The sequence below is a fragment of the Canis aureus genome, chromosome 24 (assembly GCF_053574225.1).
Source record: "Canis aureus isolate CA01 chromosome 24, VMU_Caureus_v.1.0, whole genome shotgun sequence".
NCBI lineage: Eukaryota > Metazoa > Chordata > Mammalia > Carnivora > Canidae > Canis > Canis aureus.
The window spans coordinates 45,208,626-45,223,136 of record NC_135634.1 but is presented as its reverse complement, the minus strand read 5'-3'; the positions used below and the strand labels follow the sequence as shown (position 1 = coordinate 45,223,136).

Here is a 14,511-nt window from a genome sequence, read left to right as displayed (position 1 = left end):
TGAGAGCCTGGGCAGGTTTGTAGGTGGGGGCGCTGTGCCGGGTTCCAGGAGGCCTGGGTCTGGGAGATACTTTGCCTGGAGGTGGCAGGGGGAGGTGGGGGTCCTGGGAGCTGACCACAGCTGTGTCAGATCTTTCCGTGTCTACCAGGTGTGTCATCTGTGCTGCACTCTGGGCTACACAGCAGAGTAAGGTGTAGGTAGTGTGGTGGGGGCTCAGGGGGACAAGCCACCAGCCCATGGACACGTCACCTGACCAGACAGGAGAGGCTGACATCCCAAGAAGGATGAGTGGCAACTGGCCAATGTAAGAGGACAAGAGGTGATGCGAGAAGGGTGTTTCAGCAGCAGAACAGCAAGTGCTAAGGCCCTGAGGTGCAGAAGAGGTGGCTAAGTTCTGGGAAATGAAACTAGATCAGAGTGCCCAGAAGAAGAGAGGTGGGAGGTGGGGAGACAGAGCGGGAAGGGCAGGGAAGGGTGGGGAAGAGGTCACTGCCCCATGGGCGCACTAGGTGTGGGAGTTCTATCATGAGAGGAAAGGAGGGGTGCCAGGAGCCCGAGGCCAGTGGGAGGCTGGGGCGGCGTCCAGGTTGGAGCCAGGTTTGGGGGCCGAACCGCACCGTGGTGTTGGGACCCAGCAGAGGAGCTCAGCTAAGGGTCTGCACGGGGGAGGTTCTGGAGTCCAGCTCCGTGAGGGCCAGGCACTTTGGGGAGGAGATGGAGCAGGCCAGAGAGCCTAAGTGCTACCCTCGAGGCCCAAATATCTGCAGTAAGTGGGGTGCAGGAGCCAGGGTCCTGCTGCCCTCCCTATCCTCCTGTCTGGTCAGGTGGATACCCCACTGGGAGCTCAGGCAGGAAAGAGGGCACCCCTTCACACCACCTAGTCACAGCAAGAGGGAAGAATAAAGGCACGGGCTGGGTGCTGGGGCACGTGGGCCTTTGGGGGCCCCCCCCAGCCTGCGGTGGGCACCCGGCTTTCCCACAGAAGTCTGAGTCAGCATCGTGGCGGCTGCCTAGAGGCTCCGGCCTTCCCCCGCCCCCTCCCCGCCACCCCGGCCACTTGGGAGAGTCATTTCATTTCTCAAATTAAAAATCCATTTTGTGCTGTGAATAATAGATGGGATGAGCACTGGGAGGCTGGGCAAAGGACAGGAAGCTGGTTGGGGGGTGTTTTCCAGGACACAGAAGATACTGCAGAACAGTCTGTGGTGGGAAGGGGGCTGGCTGGGCAGGGTGGAGGTTGGGGGGCATCTCCCAGAGCAGAGGCGGGACTGGGGGCTTCAGCTCCTGTGGGGCTCCTAGGCCTGTGTGCTGGGGTGACAGGCAAGTGGGGGCCCAGTCTATCCCCTTTTGTGCAGGCCAGAGGGGTGCAAAACCAGTTCTGATCACAGCTGGGGCTCCAGGCTGATCCAGGCCTGGCTTCAGGTTGGGGACCCCCCCTTTGGAAGGAAGCATTTCGCGTCGTGCTTGGTAAAAGCTCAGCAGACACGCCATGGTGTGAGACCTGTTGTTCCCAGAGAGGGGGGCTGCTCTTTGCCCCTTCCCCAGCACCCAGACCTGGTGACCCCCTACCCAGGAGGGGCAGGCTGGGATCTGGCCCGTGGTCAGGGAAGAGGCTGACTTGAGGGTTTTGGGGGTCGAACCGCACCCCTCACCTTGCCCCTTGTGCCCCCTCAGGCCTTCTCTCTCCAAGGCAGCTCTGGTGGATGCTCCCCAAACTCCTGCATCCCCCGTCTCCAGTTGCCTGGCTCAGGGCTTGGCTGGGTGCTGCTGAGTCCTGTCGTCCTCATGTTCCTGAGTTAGGGGGTCACCTTGACAACTGGGGGTGGGGAGGAGGAGCGCTGGAACTGGATGCCTCCAAGAGCACATGTGGGGGAGCTGGAGGCCAGACCCGGCGTCCTCCCCACCTGGGCTCAGCTTTTCTTTCTGAGAAGGAAGGAGCAAAGGACCTGGTCGCTCTCTAAAGGCGGACTGTCTAGGGGGTGCAGGACTGGGTGCTCAAGGGCCCAATCCCCGGGCCACTCTGGTGGGCCGGGGGCGGGGGGGAGGTGAGCTGCTGCACAGAGCTGGCGGGATGGAGCGAGGCAGGCAGCTAGGGCGGCCAGGCTGAGAGTTGGGGGGAGACAGGGGAACAGATCAATGGCAGCTGGGAGCCCCGGAGAGGGATGGCCCGGAGGGTTCCTGCAGCTGACCCCGGAGGGAGGAGGGGCTGAGGGCTTGGGTCCCCCACCCCCTAGTGGCTGGAACAGCAGGGTCCCCAGGGAAGCCCTTTTGCCTTTGTGCCTTTCTGTCGGAAGAGAGTCGGCTCCCTGAGACAATATCCATTTTTATATTTCTTGGAAATTTCACGGCATTCATTTCAGGGAAAATAAAAGCTGTCATTGCTGGAGAAATGATACCAATCAGGGCCTGAAAAGGCTGGAAAATTATCCTCCTGGAGACGGAACGTTGAGGGGAAAAAATGCAGATTAAAAGCACAAAGAGCCACTTTGCCACCGCCCTGCCCTCCCCTCCTCCCTTACGGAATCACCACATTTTACATAATTCCACCTCTCCTTGGTGGAATTAATTGGACCCAAGAAGAACGCGTGGGGCCGGGGAGGACCTGAAATGGCTGGAGGTGGAGGCAGAGAGTCTCCCGAGCAGTGGCATCAAGATGGACAGAGGGACAGACACAGGAGACGCAGGATGGGGGCAGAGGTGGCCACTCGGGGCCAGGCTGCTGAAGAGCCCCAGGGAGGGGACGCGGTGATGGGTCCTTTGAACCCCTGCCTGGTTGTGGTTTTTACCAGCGGGGGCTCCATGGCAGCCCTTGGGCTGTCTCATCGGTTAGGCCTGTCCCCCACATGTGGAACTGGCAGGCCTGGGAGCACTGGTGCCTTGTGGGGTCCCCTGCTAGGGACACAGGAAGCCGAGAGGGTGGGAAGGACAAGACCAAGAGAGCAGAGACTCCAGAAACAGTAGCACTGGTCTAAGAAGCCCCGAAGTCCCTGTGCCCCACATGGCCCAGCCCTGCAGGTACAGGGGGGTGAGCCAGGGAGAAGTGCGCCCTGCCTCAGGGGCTGGGGGCTGGGGAGGGGGAGGTCGCACACGGAAAGAGCAAGTTGTCTGGTTAGAAGGTAGCCGGTGAATAAATTCAGAGGCGCCCCCACCCTGACCCCTACACCGGTCCTTATACGTGGGCCCTGAGGCCTGCACTCTGAGGACCAGGGCTGCAGGGCAGGCAGGCAGGCAGGCATCCCCCCCTTCGTCCCTCCCGGTCCCCGGGCGGGGGGCGGGGGAGAGGCTCTTGCATTACTCCTTAGTCCTTATTTCTCTCCCAGATCAGGGGCTTCCGGAGCAGGGGACACCGAGGCCAACCAAGGTTTGGGGGTGGGGTGCAGTCTCAGCCCCATGCCCCTTCCTGCAGTGGCCTCCGAAGCTCTCCCTCCACCGAGGTGAAGGCCAGCCTTCCCCAAATCCCCAGACGCCCTCGGGAGGGCTGGCCAAGGGCAGGGGCTAGAGGGGAGGCCCCGACGCCCGTTTACTGAAGGCTGCTCTGCCAGGCGCGAGCGGCGAGCGTCCGCGCTGTGTGAGCGCACCCCACGGCCTTGGGGGGGCCCGTCCCCGGGCGGCGCTCCGGTCCTGTGGGCGCGGCTGGGACAATCCACGAGGCTCCGAGGCTCAGCTCGAGCCCTTTGCAGGTGGGCTGGTCGGCGGCGCCTAGTGCGGGCATCAGACCAGAGGGGAACCCTTTCCCGGGAGTAGCGGGCGCCCCGCTCTTCCCGGGACGCGGCTGCATCTGGGATCCCCGATCCCGGAGCCCCGCCAGCCCCTCGGGAGCGGGTCCCGCCGCCGCCGTCTCCGCCCCCGAGCTGCCAGGTAGCGGGGATGAAGGGTGGAAGGAGGAGGGGGCGCGGGGGGCGGGCGGAGGAGGGTGGAGCCGCCGGCGCGCCCCCTCCCTCGGGGCCAGCGGGCGGCGCGGCAGCAGAGGCGGCGGCGGGCGCACGGAGACAGCTGCTGCCCGCCCGGCTCCGCTCCGCTCCGGCCCGGGCTCGGCCCGCTCCGTTCCCGCTCGGCCCGGGCGCGCACCTGCCGGGTAAGTGGCATCCGAGGCCGCCGCCGCCACCATCGCAGCCACATCCGCCGCCGCCGCCGCGCCGAGCCTCCGGGCTTTGTCTGCGTCCTCGCAGCACCGGCTCCGGCTCCGGCTCCGGCTCCGGCTGCGGCTGCGGCTGCGACTCCCGGGCTCGGCTCTCCGGCTCCGCGGGCTGCGCGGCGAAGCGCCCGAGGCTCCCGAGGCTCCGCGCCCGGACCTTGGGGCGCGCGGGGGTGAAACTTCGCCCAAGTTTGGGTTCTGGGGAAAACCTGTTGGAGCCGGGAGCGGCCCTGGGCGGGGGACGGAACCGCTTCCAGGTTTTCAGGGCCGTCGGGGGTTTGTCCACGGCCCGGGGTCGGCCGGAGCGCGCCGCCTGGGGACGGGGCTGGCGGGCATCCTGGCCCTTGAACAGAGGACGGCGCTGGGGGTGGCCCTACGGACATCCGCAAGGACAAAGTTTGGTTCTTTAGCCGCTTTCCCTAGCGTCTGGTTCCAGCGCGGCTCCTGGGCCGGCGTAGACTCGCCCTTGGCCGCGCCTCCCTCCCCAGCCTCCGTTTCCCCTCCCCCACCCGGCCTGGCCGTAGCGGGTCGCAGGCGAGCGGGGCAGTGCGAGGGGAGGCCGGCCTCCGCGGAGGGCCTCCTACGGACGCGCCGCCCGCGCCCCGCGCCCCGCGCCCCTCCCGCGTCGCAGCGGCCTCCCGTGGCACCCGGGCGCGGGGCGGCAGGAGGCAGGTCGGGGGACGCCGCGGCGCGTGCGGGAGCTGGTGGCGCCCCGGGGCCTCCCGCTTGCCCCACTCTCGGGCGCCCACGGAGGCCGGGCCCCGGCCCCAGGCCTGCGCCCCTCCGCGTGCTGCCCGTGAGCCCCGTCGGGCCCGCGCCTCTCTGACCCGCGCCGCCCCCCCGCAGCCGCGGCCCGGAGCCATGCGGAGGCCCGCCCGGAGGCCGGCGGCGCGGCGGGCGCGTAGCTGAGATCGCCGAGGGCTGCGCGGCGGCGGCGGCCGCAGCATGGAGACCCCGTACTCGATGACCGCGCACTACGACGAGTTCCAGGAGGTCAAATACGTGAGCCGGTGCGGCGCGGGGGGCGCGCGCGGGGCCTCGCTGCCGCCCGGCTTCCCGCGGGGCGCGGGGCGCGGCGCCTCCGGGGCCCGGGCGGGGCTGCCGCGCTGGAACCGGCGCGAGGTGTGCCTGCTGTCGGGGCTGGTGTTCGCCGCCGGCCTCTGCGCCATCCTGGCCGCTATGCTGGCGCTCAAGTACCTGGGCCCGGGCCCGGCGGGCGGCGGCGGCTGCTCCGAGGGCTGCCCCGAGCGCAAGGCCTTCGCGCGCGCCGCCCGCTTCCTGGCCGCCAACCTGGACGCCAGCATAGACCCGTGCCAGGACTTCTACTCCTTCGCGTGCGGCGGCTGGCTGCGGCGCCACGCCATCCCCGACGACAAGCTCACCTACGGCACCATCGCGGCCATCGGGGAGCAGAACGAGGAGCGGCTGCGGCGCCTGCTGGCGCGGCCCGGGGGCGGGCCCGGCGGGGCGGCCCAGCGCAAGGTGCGCGCCTTCTTCCGCTCGTGCCTCGACATGCGCGAGATCGAGCGGCTCGGCCCGCGGCCCATGCTCGAAGTCATCGAGGACTGCGGGGGCTGGGACCTGGGCGGCGGCGGCGGCGGCGAGCGCCCGGGGGCCGCGGCGCGCTGGGACCTCAACCGGCTGCTCTACAAGGCCCAGGGCGTGTACAGCGCCGCCGCGCTCTTCTCGCTCACGGTCAGCCTGGACGACAGGAACTCCTCGCGCTACGTCATCCGCGTGAGTGCGTCCCCTCCGCGGTGACCCCGGGGCCCGGACCCGGAGGGAGGGGCGCCGCGGCCCGGCACGCGCACCCCCGGCGCTGGGCCACCGTGCATGGGGCGGGGAGGGGGTAGCACGGCCCCCCGTGCATCGGGGCGGGGAGGGGGAGCACGGCCCCCCCCACTGGGCCACCGTGCATGGGGCGGGGAGGGGGTAGCACGGCCCCCCGTGCATCGGGGCGGGGAGGGGGAGCACGGCCCCCCCCACTGGGCCACCGTGCATGGGGCGGGGAGGGGGGAGCACGGCCCCCCGTGCATCGGGGCGGGGAGGGGGAGCGCGCACCCCCGTGCATCGGGGTGGAGAGGGGGAGCGCGCACCCCGCGCTGGGCCACCGTGCATCGGGGCGGGCGGGGAGGGGGAGCGCGCACCGGCATCGCGCGGGAGGAGGCCGCAAGTAATTTCCCTCGAGTAATTGCGGTGTTTAGTGGAGCCGCGGGAGCCGCAATTTCCCCATCCGGCGGCCGCCGCGAGAGCACGGAACGCACGGAACGAGGGGTGTGCCAATGGGCTGGGGCGGGCCAGCGTGCCAGTGGCCCCAGCGCTCCGCGTGGCCCTCTCGAGTGCCCTTCATAGGTGGGGATGGTGAAGGCTTCCGGGAGGAAGGATGGGGGTTCGGGCTCCCCGCCGCCTCCCAGTGTTCCTGCCACCGTAGCCGTGGGGGCTTCTAACAGCTTCTCTGGATGGAGGCAGGGGTAGTGTATTTGTGCTCCTGCGGCTTGTGACAGTGGACATCTGGCACATCCCCTGGTTGGCCATTTGGACAGAACTTCAGTCTGTTTGCAGGAACCTGGCATGGTGACCTCTGATCGCTGACCTCTGACCCCCTCCTTCTCCCCAGATTGACCAGGATGGGCTCACTCTGCCGGAGAGGACCCTGTACTTAGCTCAGGATGAGGAGAGTGAGAAGGTGTGGGGGCATGGGCTGGGATTGCAGAGAAGGCCTGGGGCTCCAGGAGAGAGGGACTAGGGCCTGCCACTGACCCCACCCGTGAAATGTCCCCTCTGGGTGCAGATCCTGGCAGCGTACCGGGTGTTCATGGAGCGCCTGCTCAGCCTCCTGGGAGCCGATGCCGTGGAGCAGAAGGCGCAGGAGATCCTGCAGCTGGAGCAGCGGCTGGCCAACGTGAGCAAGGGCACAGCCATGGGCTTGGGGGAGGGGAATAGGCGGGGGCGGGGGGGGGGGTCAACTCTCATCTCCACCCCCAGATCACAGTGTCAGAGTACGACGACCTCCGGCGAGATGTCAGCTCCATGTACAACAAGGTGACGCTGGGGCAGTTGCAGAAGATCACCCCCCATGTGAGTGCAGACCACCATGATGGGGGGTACGGATCTTGGGGCTCCCGGCCTGTCCCTTTCTCAGGGCCAGGCGAGGCCTTCCATGGCCATGGATTCCTGTGTCCTCCTGTGTCTCTCTCGGACTCCCTCCTGTTCTCTGTGGTCCCTGCTACACCCAGTCCTACTGTCCTCTACCCACGACAGCTGCAGTGGAAGTGGCTGCTGGACCAGATCTTCCAGGAGGACTTCTCAGAGGATGAGGAGGTGGTGCTGTTGGCCACAGACTACATGCAGCAGGTGTCCCAGCTCATCCGCTCCACACCCCGCAGGTACAGCGGCCATTCACCCACCCCTGCACACCTGCACCTCGGGGCCCCTCCCCTGCACCCTCTACATGTTTGCTGGGTGAGCTTTGAATTCCCGTTTTCACTTCTGTCCTGTGGCCACACTGGGGAGGCATGTGAAGAGCACTGGAATAGGAGTCCAGATCCCTAGATTCAGACGAGGCTCTCACCTGCTCCCTGGGCCCCTGGGCAGGGTTTGTGAGCTTCCTGAGGTGCAGTTTGCTCATCTGGGGATAGTGAGGCTGAGTGAGTCCAGACTTTAGAGGGGCCACCTAGGGAAGAGCTTCCCTGATCTCTGCCCACCTTGGGGAGGAGCAGAGCGCCTCTCAAGGCCAGGCGTGGGGCAGATAGTCACCTGGAGTGCGCATTGTCCTACCCTGTCTCAAGTCAGCACTGGCACTCTGCTAGGTGGCCAGAGGTGTGTCCTACGTGTGGGCCCAGCCTTTTTCCCTGCCCAGGGCTCAGGCCACTCCTGCTTCCGCCTCCATGTACACAAATGATCCTCACTCCTTTGTGGATGCTAGGTCTAATCCCAGCCTGGAGGGTCTGGAGTAGGATGGGGTGGTGCCCTTGGGTGGCCCTTGCACACGAGCTTGTCTGGACACCCAGCTGTCTCACCTGGCCCTCAGGATCCTGCACAACTACCTGGTGTGGCGTGTAGTGGTGGTCCTGAGTGAGCACCTGTCACCGCCATTCCGAGAAGCACTGCACGAGCTGGCCCGTGAGATGGAGGGCAGTGACAAGCCACAGGAGCTGGCCCGTGTCTGCCTGGGCCAGGCCAACCGCCACTTTGGCATGGCACTTGGAGCTCTCTTTGTACATGAGCACTTCTCAGCTGCCAGCAAGGCCAAGGTCAGGCTGCCCTGGGCTTGGGTGTTGGGTGTGGGTGCTGGGCTGGGCAGAGTCCTCCCATGGCCTTGGTCTGAGAATGGGGAGTCCCACAGATCCCCTTGCAGACAGGGGCTCAGCCCTCTCTGAGTCTCCAGACTACTTCTCACCAGGGAACCTCCCCCAGGAAGCCTACCTGGTCTATCAGCCCCAGGAGGGCTTCCCCCTCAGGCTCCTGCCCCCCCTTCCCCGCCATGCTCAGTAGGTGTGCCTTAGGAATGTATGTGATCATTGCTGGAGCAGTTTGCTTTCAGACTATGAGCTTCTGGTTGGGGGTACAGGGCCTGGATCCCCACCTGGGAGGGCTCCCCTCAGTGCTCAGCACCCAGCCTTAGGACAAGGAAGTGATACTGAATTAGTGGTACCTCTCGTCAAGGGTCAACCTCGTCATTCCTGGCTCTTGACCCTGCAGGTACAGCAGCTTGTGGAAGACATCAAGTTCATCTTGGGCCGGCGCCTGGAGGAGCTGGACTGGATGGATGCCGAGACCAAGGCAGCTGCTCGGGCCAAGGTGAAGTGGACCCTGTCCCCGTTCGTAGGTTCCACAAACACTGAATGCCTGCTGTGTGCCAGGCTGGGGTAGCAGAAGAGGCAAAGATGCCCCTTGTGGAGTTGTCATCACCTGGGCTGGTCCCCCCTGTCCTAGAGCCCACTTCTAGGCCTAGAGCTTTCTCCCTTGGGGCTGGGGGGCCGTCTCCCAAGGCCCTGGCCCACTCTTGCCATCCTCTCGCCCACAGCTCCAGTACATGATGGTGATGGTGGGCTACCCGGACTTCCTGCTCAAACCCGAGGCTGTGGACAAGGAGTACGAGGTGGGTCTCCCCCTGGCCCTGCCCTGCCTGACCGGCTGGGCTGCACTCCCTTGGTCAAGACCCCCAGGGAGGCCCAGCACCACCACAGAGAAGGAGTCATGGCCCTCGGCTGATGGCCTCTGGGCGGACATGGGGCCTGCACAGCCCTGGTCTGGGCATTTATATCCCTGGCTTGCCGTTGAGAGCTGCCCATCCCCTGTGCAGTTCGAGGTCCACGAGAAGACCTACTTCAAGAACATCTTGAACAGCATCCGCTTCAGCATCCAGCTCTCAGTCAAGAAAATCCGGCAGGAGGTGGACAAGTCCACGTGGGTGCCTGGCCCAGAGCTGGGGGAGTCAGGGAGGGTGGCGGGCGGGGCAGAGAGGCTCCTTGCCGGGGCCAGGTGGCTGGTGGGGCAGACGGCCTCAAAGCCGGCGGTGCAGGTGTTGGGGGATGATTGGGGGACTCCGAGGTGGTGGGGGTGGGACAGGACATGGCTACAGTCTGAGCTCCTTCAAGGAGCGCACGTGGGAGGTGGGGGTGGTGGGGGAGCGAGTGCGGGCCCCTAGCTGACCCCCACCTCCCTGCACAGGTGGCTGCTCCCACCGCAGGCCCTCAATGCCTACTACCTACCCAACAAGAACCAGATGGGTAAGGGGGCATGTTCCGCACGGGGTGGGTCGGGGGGGCCCTTCAGGCAGGGTTCCTCTGACCCTGCCCTCTGCGCAGTGTTCCCCGCAGGCATTCTGCAGCCCACGCTCTACGACCCGGACTTCCCGCAGTGAGTGCCCCGCCTGGCCAGAGCCCGGCCATCGTCTGGGGCTGCATGAACGCTGCTCAGGGTGTCCTGCCCCGGGCTGGGCCCAGCAGTCACCACGGCCACCACCCTGGGTCCCCATAGCCTTAGGTCAGCCTTGGTTATTTAGAAAACTGTGTAGCTTTTCATCTTTCCTCTCTTCTTCTTCCTCTTCTCTTCTCTTCTCTTCTCTTCTCTTCTCTTCTCTTCTCTTCTCTTCTCTTCTCCCCTCCCCTCCCCTCCCCTCCCCTCCCCTCCCCTCCCCTCCTCTTCTTTCTCTTCGTCCTGAGTTCCTCCTTTCCCGGTTTGAGGCTTCATCAGGTGTTTCAAAAGTGGAGTGACCCTAGTGATGAGGAAACAGGCCAGGTCCCAAGTGGGCTGCCTCAGTTTCCTTCCTGTCTTCCTCCAACTCGGTCTCTTCCCCTATCGCAGCTCTGTTAGGGATCGTTTCCTAAAAAGTAGTTGCAAAGGCATCACTGCCCCTTTTACGTATTGCATGAGGAACCTGAGGCATAACTGCCCCAGGACTGGGAGGACACGGGTATGGCCTCCCCGGGCCACTGTGGTTGGCCTGCCTGGGGCCTCCCGGGGCCTGGGCAGCAGCATGCAGCAACCAGGAGGTGGGCGAGGCTGGGCCTGACGCTGCTGCCCTGGGCCCAGGTCTCTGAACTACGGGGGCATTGGCACCATCATCGGACACGAGCTGACCCATGGCTATGACGACTGGGGTGAGGCCCGCGGTGGCAGAGGGGGTGTTGTGGGAGGGGAAGGACAGGCAGCGGGGGGGCAGAGTGGTGACGGGCTGATGTGAGACCCTGCAGCCCTTCTGTCCCCACTGGCCAATGGGTAGATGGGGGAGGGGTTTTGGGGATGAGGGTCAGCCTTAGCCACCCCCCCCCGCTGCCCACAGGGGGCCAGTACGACCGCTCGGGCAATCTGTTGCACTGGTGGACGGAGGCTTCCTACAGCCGCTTCCTGCGCAAGGCGGAGTGCATCGTCCACCTGTACGACAATTTCACTGTCTACAACCAGCGGGTGAGACCTCTTTGCTCCCCTCCAGGCCCAGCTGGGCACCAACTAGGGGCATGCACACTCGTGTGCACACACGTGTGCCTGGGTCCCTGTACGCATGCCCGAGTTTTTTTTTTTTTTTTAAAGATTTTATTTATTGATGAGAAACACAGAGAAAGAGAGGCAGAGACACAGGTAGAGGGAGGAGCATGCAGGGAGCCTGATGTGGGACTCCATCCCGGGACTCCGGGGTCACGCCCTGGGCCGAAGGCAGGCGCTAAACCACTAAGCCACCCGGGGATTCCCGTATGCCAGCGTCTTGCACACACTCACTGGGGCGCATGAACAAGTTCTCACAGACTCCTGGGACATGGGGCACAAAGCGTTCAGAGCCATGTAAACCCTCTGGGAAAAGGAAAGAGGGTGGGCAGGGCCCAGGGCGGCAAGGCCAGTGGACTGCAGACAGCCCGGGCCTCTTCCGCTCTCGGCAGGTGAACGGAAAGCACACCCTTGGTGAGAACATCGCGGACATGGGTGGCCTCAAGCTGGCCTATTATGTGAGCTGCCCCTGCCTGGCCCTTCATTCCGTGGGGGGAGGGTGGGGATGATAAGGACGCAACTAGGGACATAGGCACCCGTGCCTTCCCAGCCCTCGGAGATCTGGCCCGGGAGGGGCGGGGCCTGTGATTGGCAGGGGGGCCACGGAAAAAGGAGGGATTCCCAGGCTGCCTTTCTGGGAGAGCATGGAGGGCTGCCTGGAGGGGGTGAGGGCTGCCTGCCGTTAGCCCTCCTGGGAAGGAGCACAGCTCAGGGAAGTTGGGAGGCAGGATGCCCAGGGCTCAGGGGCCGGTGAGGGGCTGACTGGGTGGAGGCTGAGTCAGGTCACCACCCTGGGGCACCGCAGCTCCACACTGTCACCCCCAGGCCTATCAGAAGTGGGTGCGGGAGCACGGCCCAGAGCACCCGCTGCACCGGCTCAAGTACACGCACAACCAGCTCTTCTTCATTGCCTTTGCCCAGGTGGGCCAGGTGGGGGCGGGTGGGAGGTGGTGGGGATGGGGACAGCTGTCAGCCTGTCCTTGTGAGTGCCAGCCCTGGGAGGCGGTGGTCCCGTGGGTTCTGCTCAGGCAGCAGGGCCCAGTGTGCTGCCGGGAAGGTTTGCAGGGCTTGCTCAACGGACTCCTTGGCTGCTTCTTTCCCTCTCCTTCCTTCCCCCACCACGGGGCCCAGAACTGGTGCATCAAGCGGCGGTCACAGTCCATCTACCTGCAGGTGCTGACCGACAAGCATGCACCTGAGCACTACAGGTACGCCTGCCTGCCCGCCTGCGCCCCATCCCCTCCTTGTGTCTGGGGTGGGATCAGGCTGGAAGGGGAAGGGGCAGCTGGGACCCCCTCCAGGTGGGTCTCTCCTCCTGCCCCAGGGTGCTGGGCAGCGTGTCCCAGTTCGAGGAGTTTGGCCGGGCCTTCCATTGCCCCAAGGACTCGCCCATGAACCCTGCCCACAAGTGCTCTGTGTGGTGAGCCTGGCCATCCGCCCGCACACCCTCGCTGCCTGCCCTGCACGAATTGCCTCCCTGCCAGCTGCCGGGGCAGGCATGAACCCGGCACTGGTCCTCGCTGGGCGCCACCCGCCTTCTGAGCCCCTCTGGGACCTGGCCTTCCTGCTGTCCCTCACCTCAGGAGGAGCCCAGAGCAGGCCTGAGGCTGGGCTCCAGGAGGGTGCGGGGGAGAGATGCGGGGGTCCCCAATACTGGCTCTAAGGAGCCAGACCCCCGCCCCCGGCCAGGCCGGATTGTACAGGCCCCACCTTCACTGTGTTCTTGCTGCTAAGTCTGGTCAATAAACTGCTGTACTGTTGTCATGGTTTCTTCAGGGGCCTCCGGAGCGGGTGGGGCTGGAGGGGCCCCCTTGGTGGGGAGGCTCAGGCCCTTAGCACAACGGGGACCCTAGACAAGACCCCTTCCCGTCCCACCTCCCTGGGTCTTCTGTCTTTTCCATCAATCAGCTGTTCCTCCCTTCCCTGCAGTCCTGCCTCGGCTCCCATGCGGTTCTGGGGGTGCCCCTAGACAAGGCTGGGGGGTGCCCGAACACCAAGCCCCGAGGGGGCTGTACTCCAGCATGACCCTGGGACCCACTGCCCCCGAAGGTCTAGACACCGCAGGAGCTCCGGCAGTAACCTTAGCCAGTCATGGAGCCCAGGCCAGGCCTTGGGCTCAGCATGTCCATGAGAGGGGAGCTGTGACACCTGCTTACACAGAGTTGGGGGTCAGTCGTGTCCCCCCTCCAGCCCAGAGTGGAGGCTCCAGGGGTGAGAAAAAGAAAGGAGCTCAGGCCCTTTGCACAAACGGGACCCTAGACAAGACCTGGCCCCTTCCTGTCCCACCTCCAGCCTCCACCAGGGGCTGGAGCCGAGGCTCCAGGCATGGCCCATGGTGGAGGCAGGAGGCAAGTGGTGCTGCCTCATGAACAGGAGGGTGGGGGTGCAGGGGGGGCAGATGGAGCAGCCCCACTGGGTTATCTGAGGACAGTGGGGGGGACCAGTGGGCCTCCTGCCATTCCTCCTCGAGTCTGTCTCTCTTACTTCAGGGACAGCCTAGACAGGGTGGTCGCCCCGTCCCCGCCAGCCCATCCGGTGTGGCCTGTCCCCATCTCCCACTGCAGTGACGAATCTCCTGCTAGCCCAGCTCCTGTCATGCTCAGAGAATGCCTGTCCCCATATCAGCCTTGAGTGACATTTTAAAAGTTCCTGTGTCTGAGCCTCGGGCACACCAACCCTGGGGAGTGAGAGACAGGGCACAGGCCACGGCGGATGGAGCCAGAGTGGAGGCGGGCGTCGTGGGGCCCTGGGGCTGGAGTGCGGGGGGCGCCCTACAGAGAAGAGGCAGGACCTTAGAAGGACCCCATGGGGACAGGCGAGTTCCCCAAGGGGCACCTCAGGAGACTCAGAAGGCCGCGCCCATCAGGGCAGAGCTGCCCCTCACAGGTGTGGGGGGCACACGGGGACTCGGAGCCTGGTGGAGGTGCTGTGTTTGTGGACCTACCTTGGTTTCCCCTCAATGCCCCTTCCCGGTGTGTACGTGTGCTGGGCACGTGTACACCGTATCCCTCAGCCGCTGGCAGCCGGAGCAGGACAGTTCTCTCCTTGCCGCCCCCTGGGAGGGGCCCGGTGTCTGGGCCCGCCGTACCCCACATTGCACCCCATCCCCCTGACCTGGGATCCTGGCTGGAATCGGAGCCCCCAGGCCCAGCCCTTTCGCCCCCAGTGCCCCAGTGGCTCTCCCGAGCTCCCCAGCTCCCCGCAAGGCCCATCCCTCCTGTCTCCCACCCAGCTCGGGGCAGGCCTGGGTGGACGTGGCCGGGGGTGAGCCACCAGCAGGCCCAGCAGGCCCACTCCTGCCCTGCCTCGGGAAGGGGTGAAGTCCCGGCGCTCCTGGGGCTGAGTCCCTCCTTCCCCCTGTGCCCCACTGAGGGGGCCAGAGGGGCCTG

At 65.5% G+C, this 14,511-nt stretch overlaps 1 protein-coding gene across 2 annotated transcripts; it reads left to right on the top strand.

Annotated features, from left to right (window-relative positions):
• Positions 1–5,047: 5,047 nt before the first annotated feature.
• Positions 5,048–12,882, top strand: ECEL1 (endothelin converting enzyme like 1). 2 transcript variants are annotated; one of them, XM_077869224.1, is made up of 17 exons: positions 5,048–5,872; positions 6,753–6,821; positions 6,927–7,037; positions 7,121–7,213; positions 7,397–7,521; positions 8,166–8,388; positions 8,837–8,935; positions 9,162–9,236; positions 9,441–9,544; positions 9,809–9,867; positions 9,946–9,997; positions 10,673–10,740; positions 10,923–11,047; positions 11,515–11,580; positions 11,928–12,043; positions 12,254–12,330; positions 12,447–12,882. In XM_077869224.1, the coding sequence occupies exons 1-16, from the start codon at positions 5,081–5,083 to the stop codon at positions 12,300–12,302; spliced, it is 2,226 nt and encodes a 741-aa protein (XP_077725350.1). In that variant the 5' UTR covers positions 5,048–5,080; the 3' UTR covers positions 12,303–12,330; positions 12,447–12,882. The 2 variants fall into 2 exon arrangements, with proteins under 2 accessions (XP_077725350.1, XP_077725349.1); XM_077869223.1 differs by having other exon boundaries at positions 5,063–5,872; positions 11,948–12,043.
• The last annotated feature ends 1,629 nt before the right edge of the window (positions 12,883–14,511 follow it).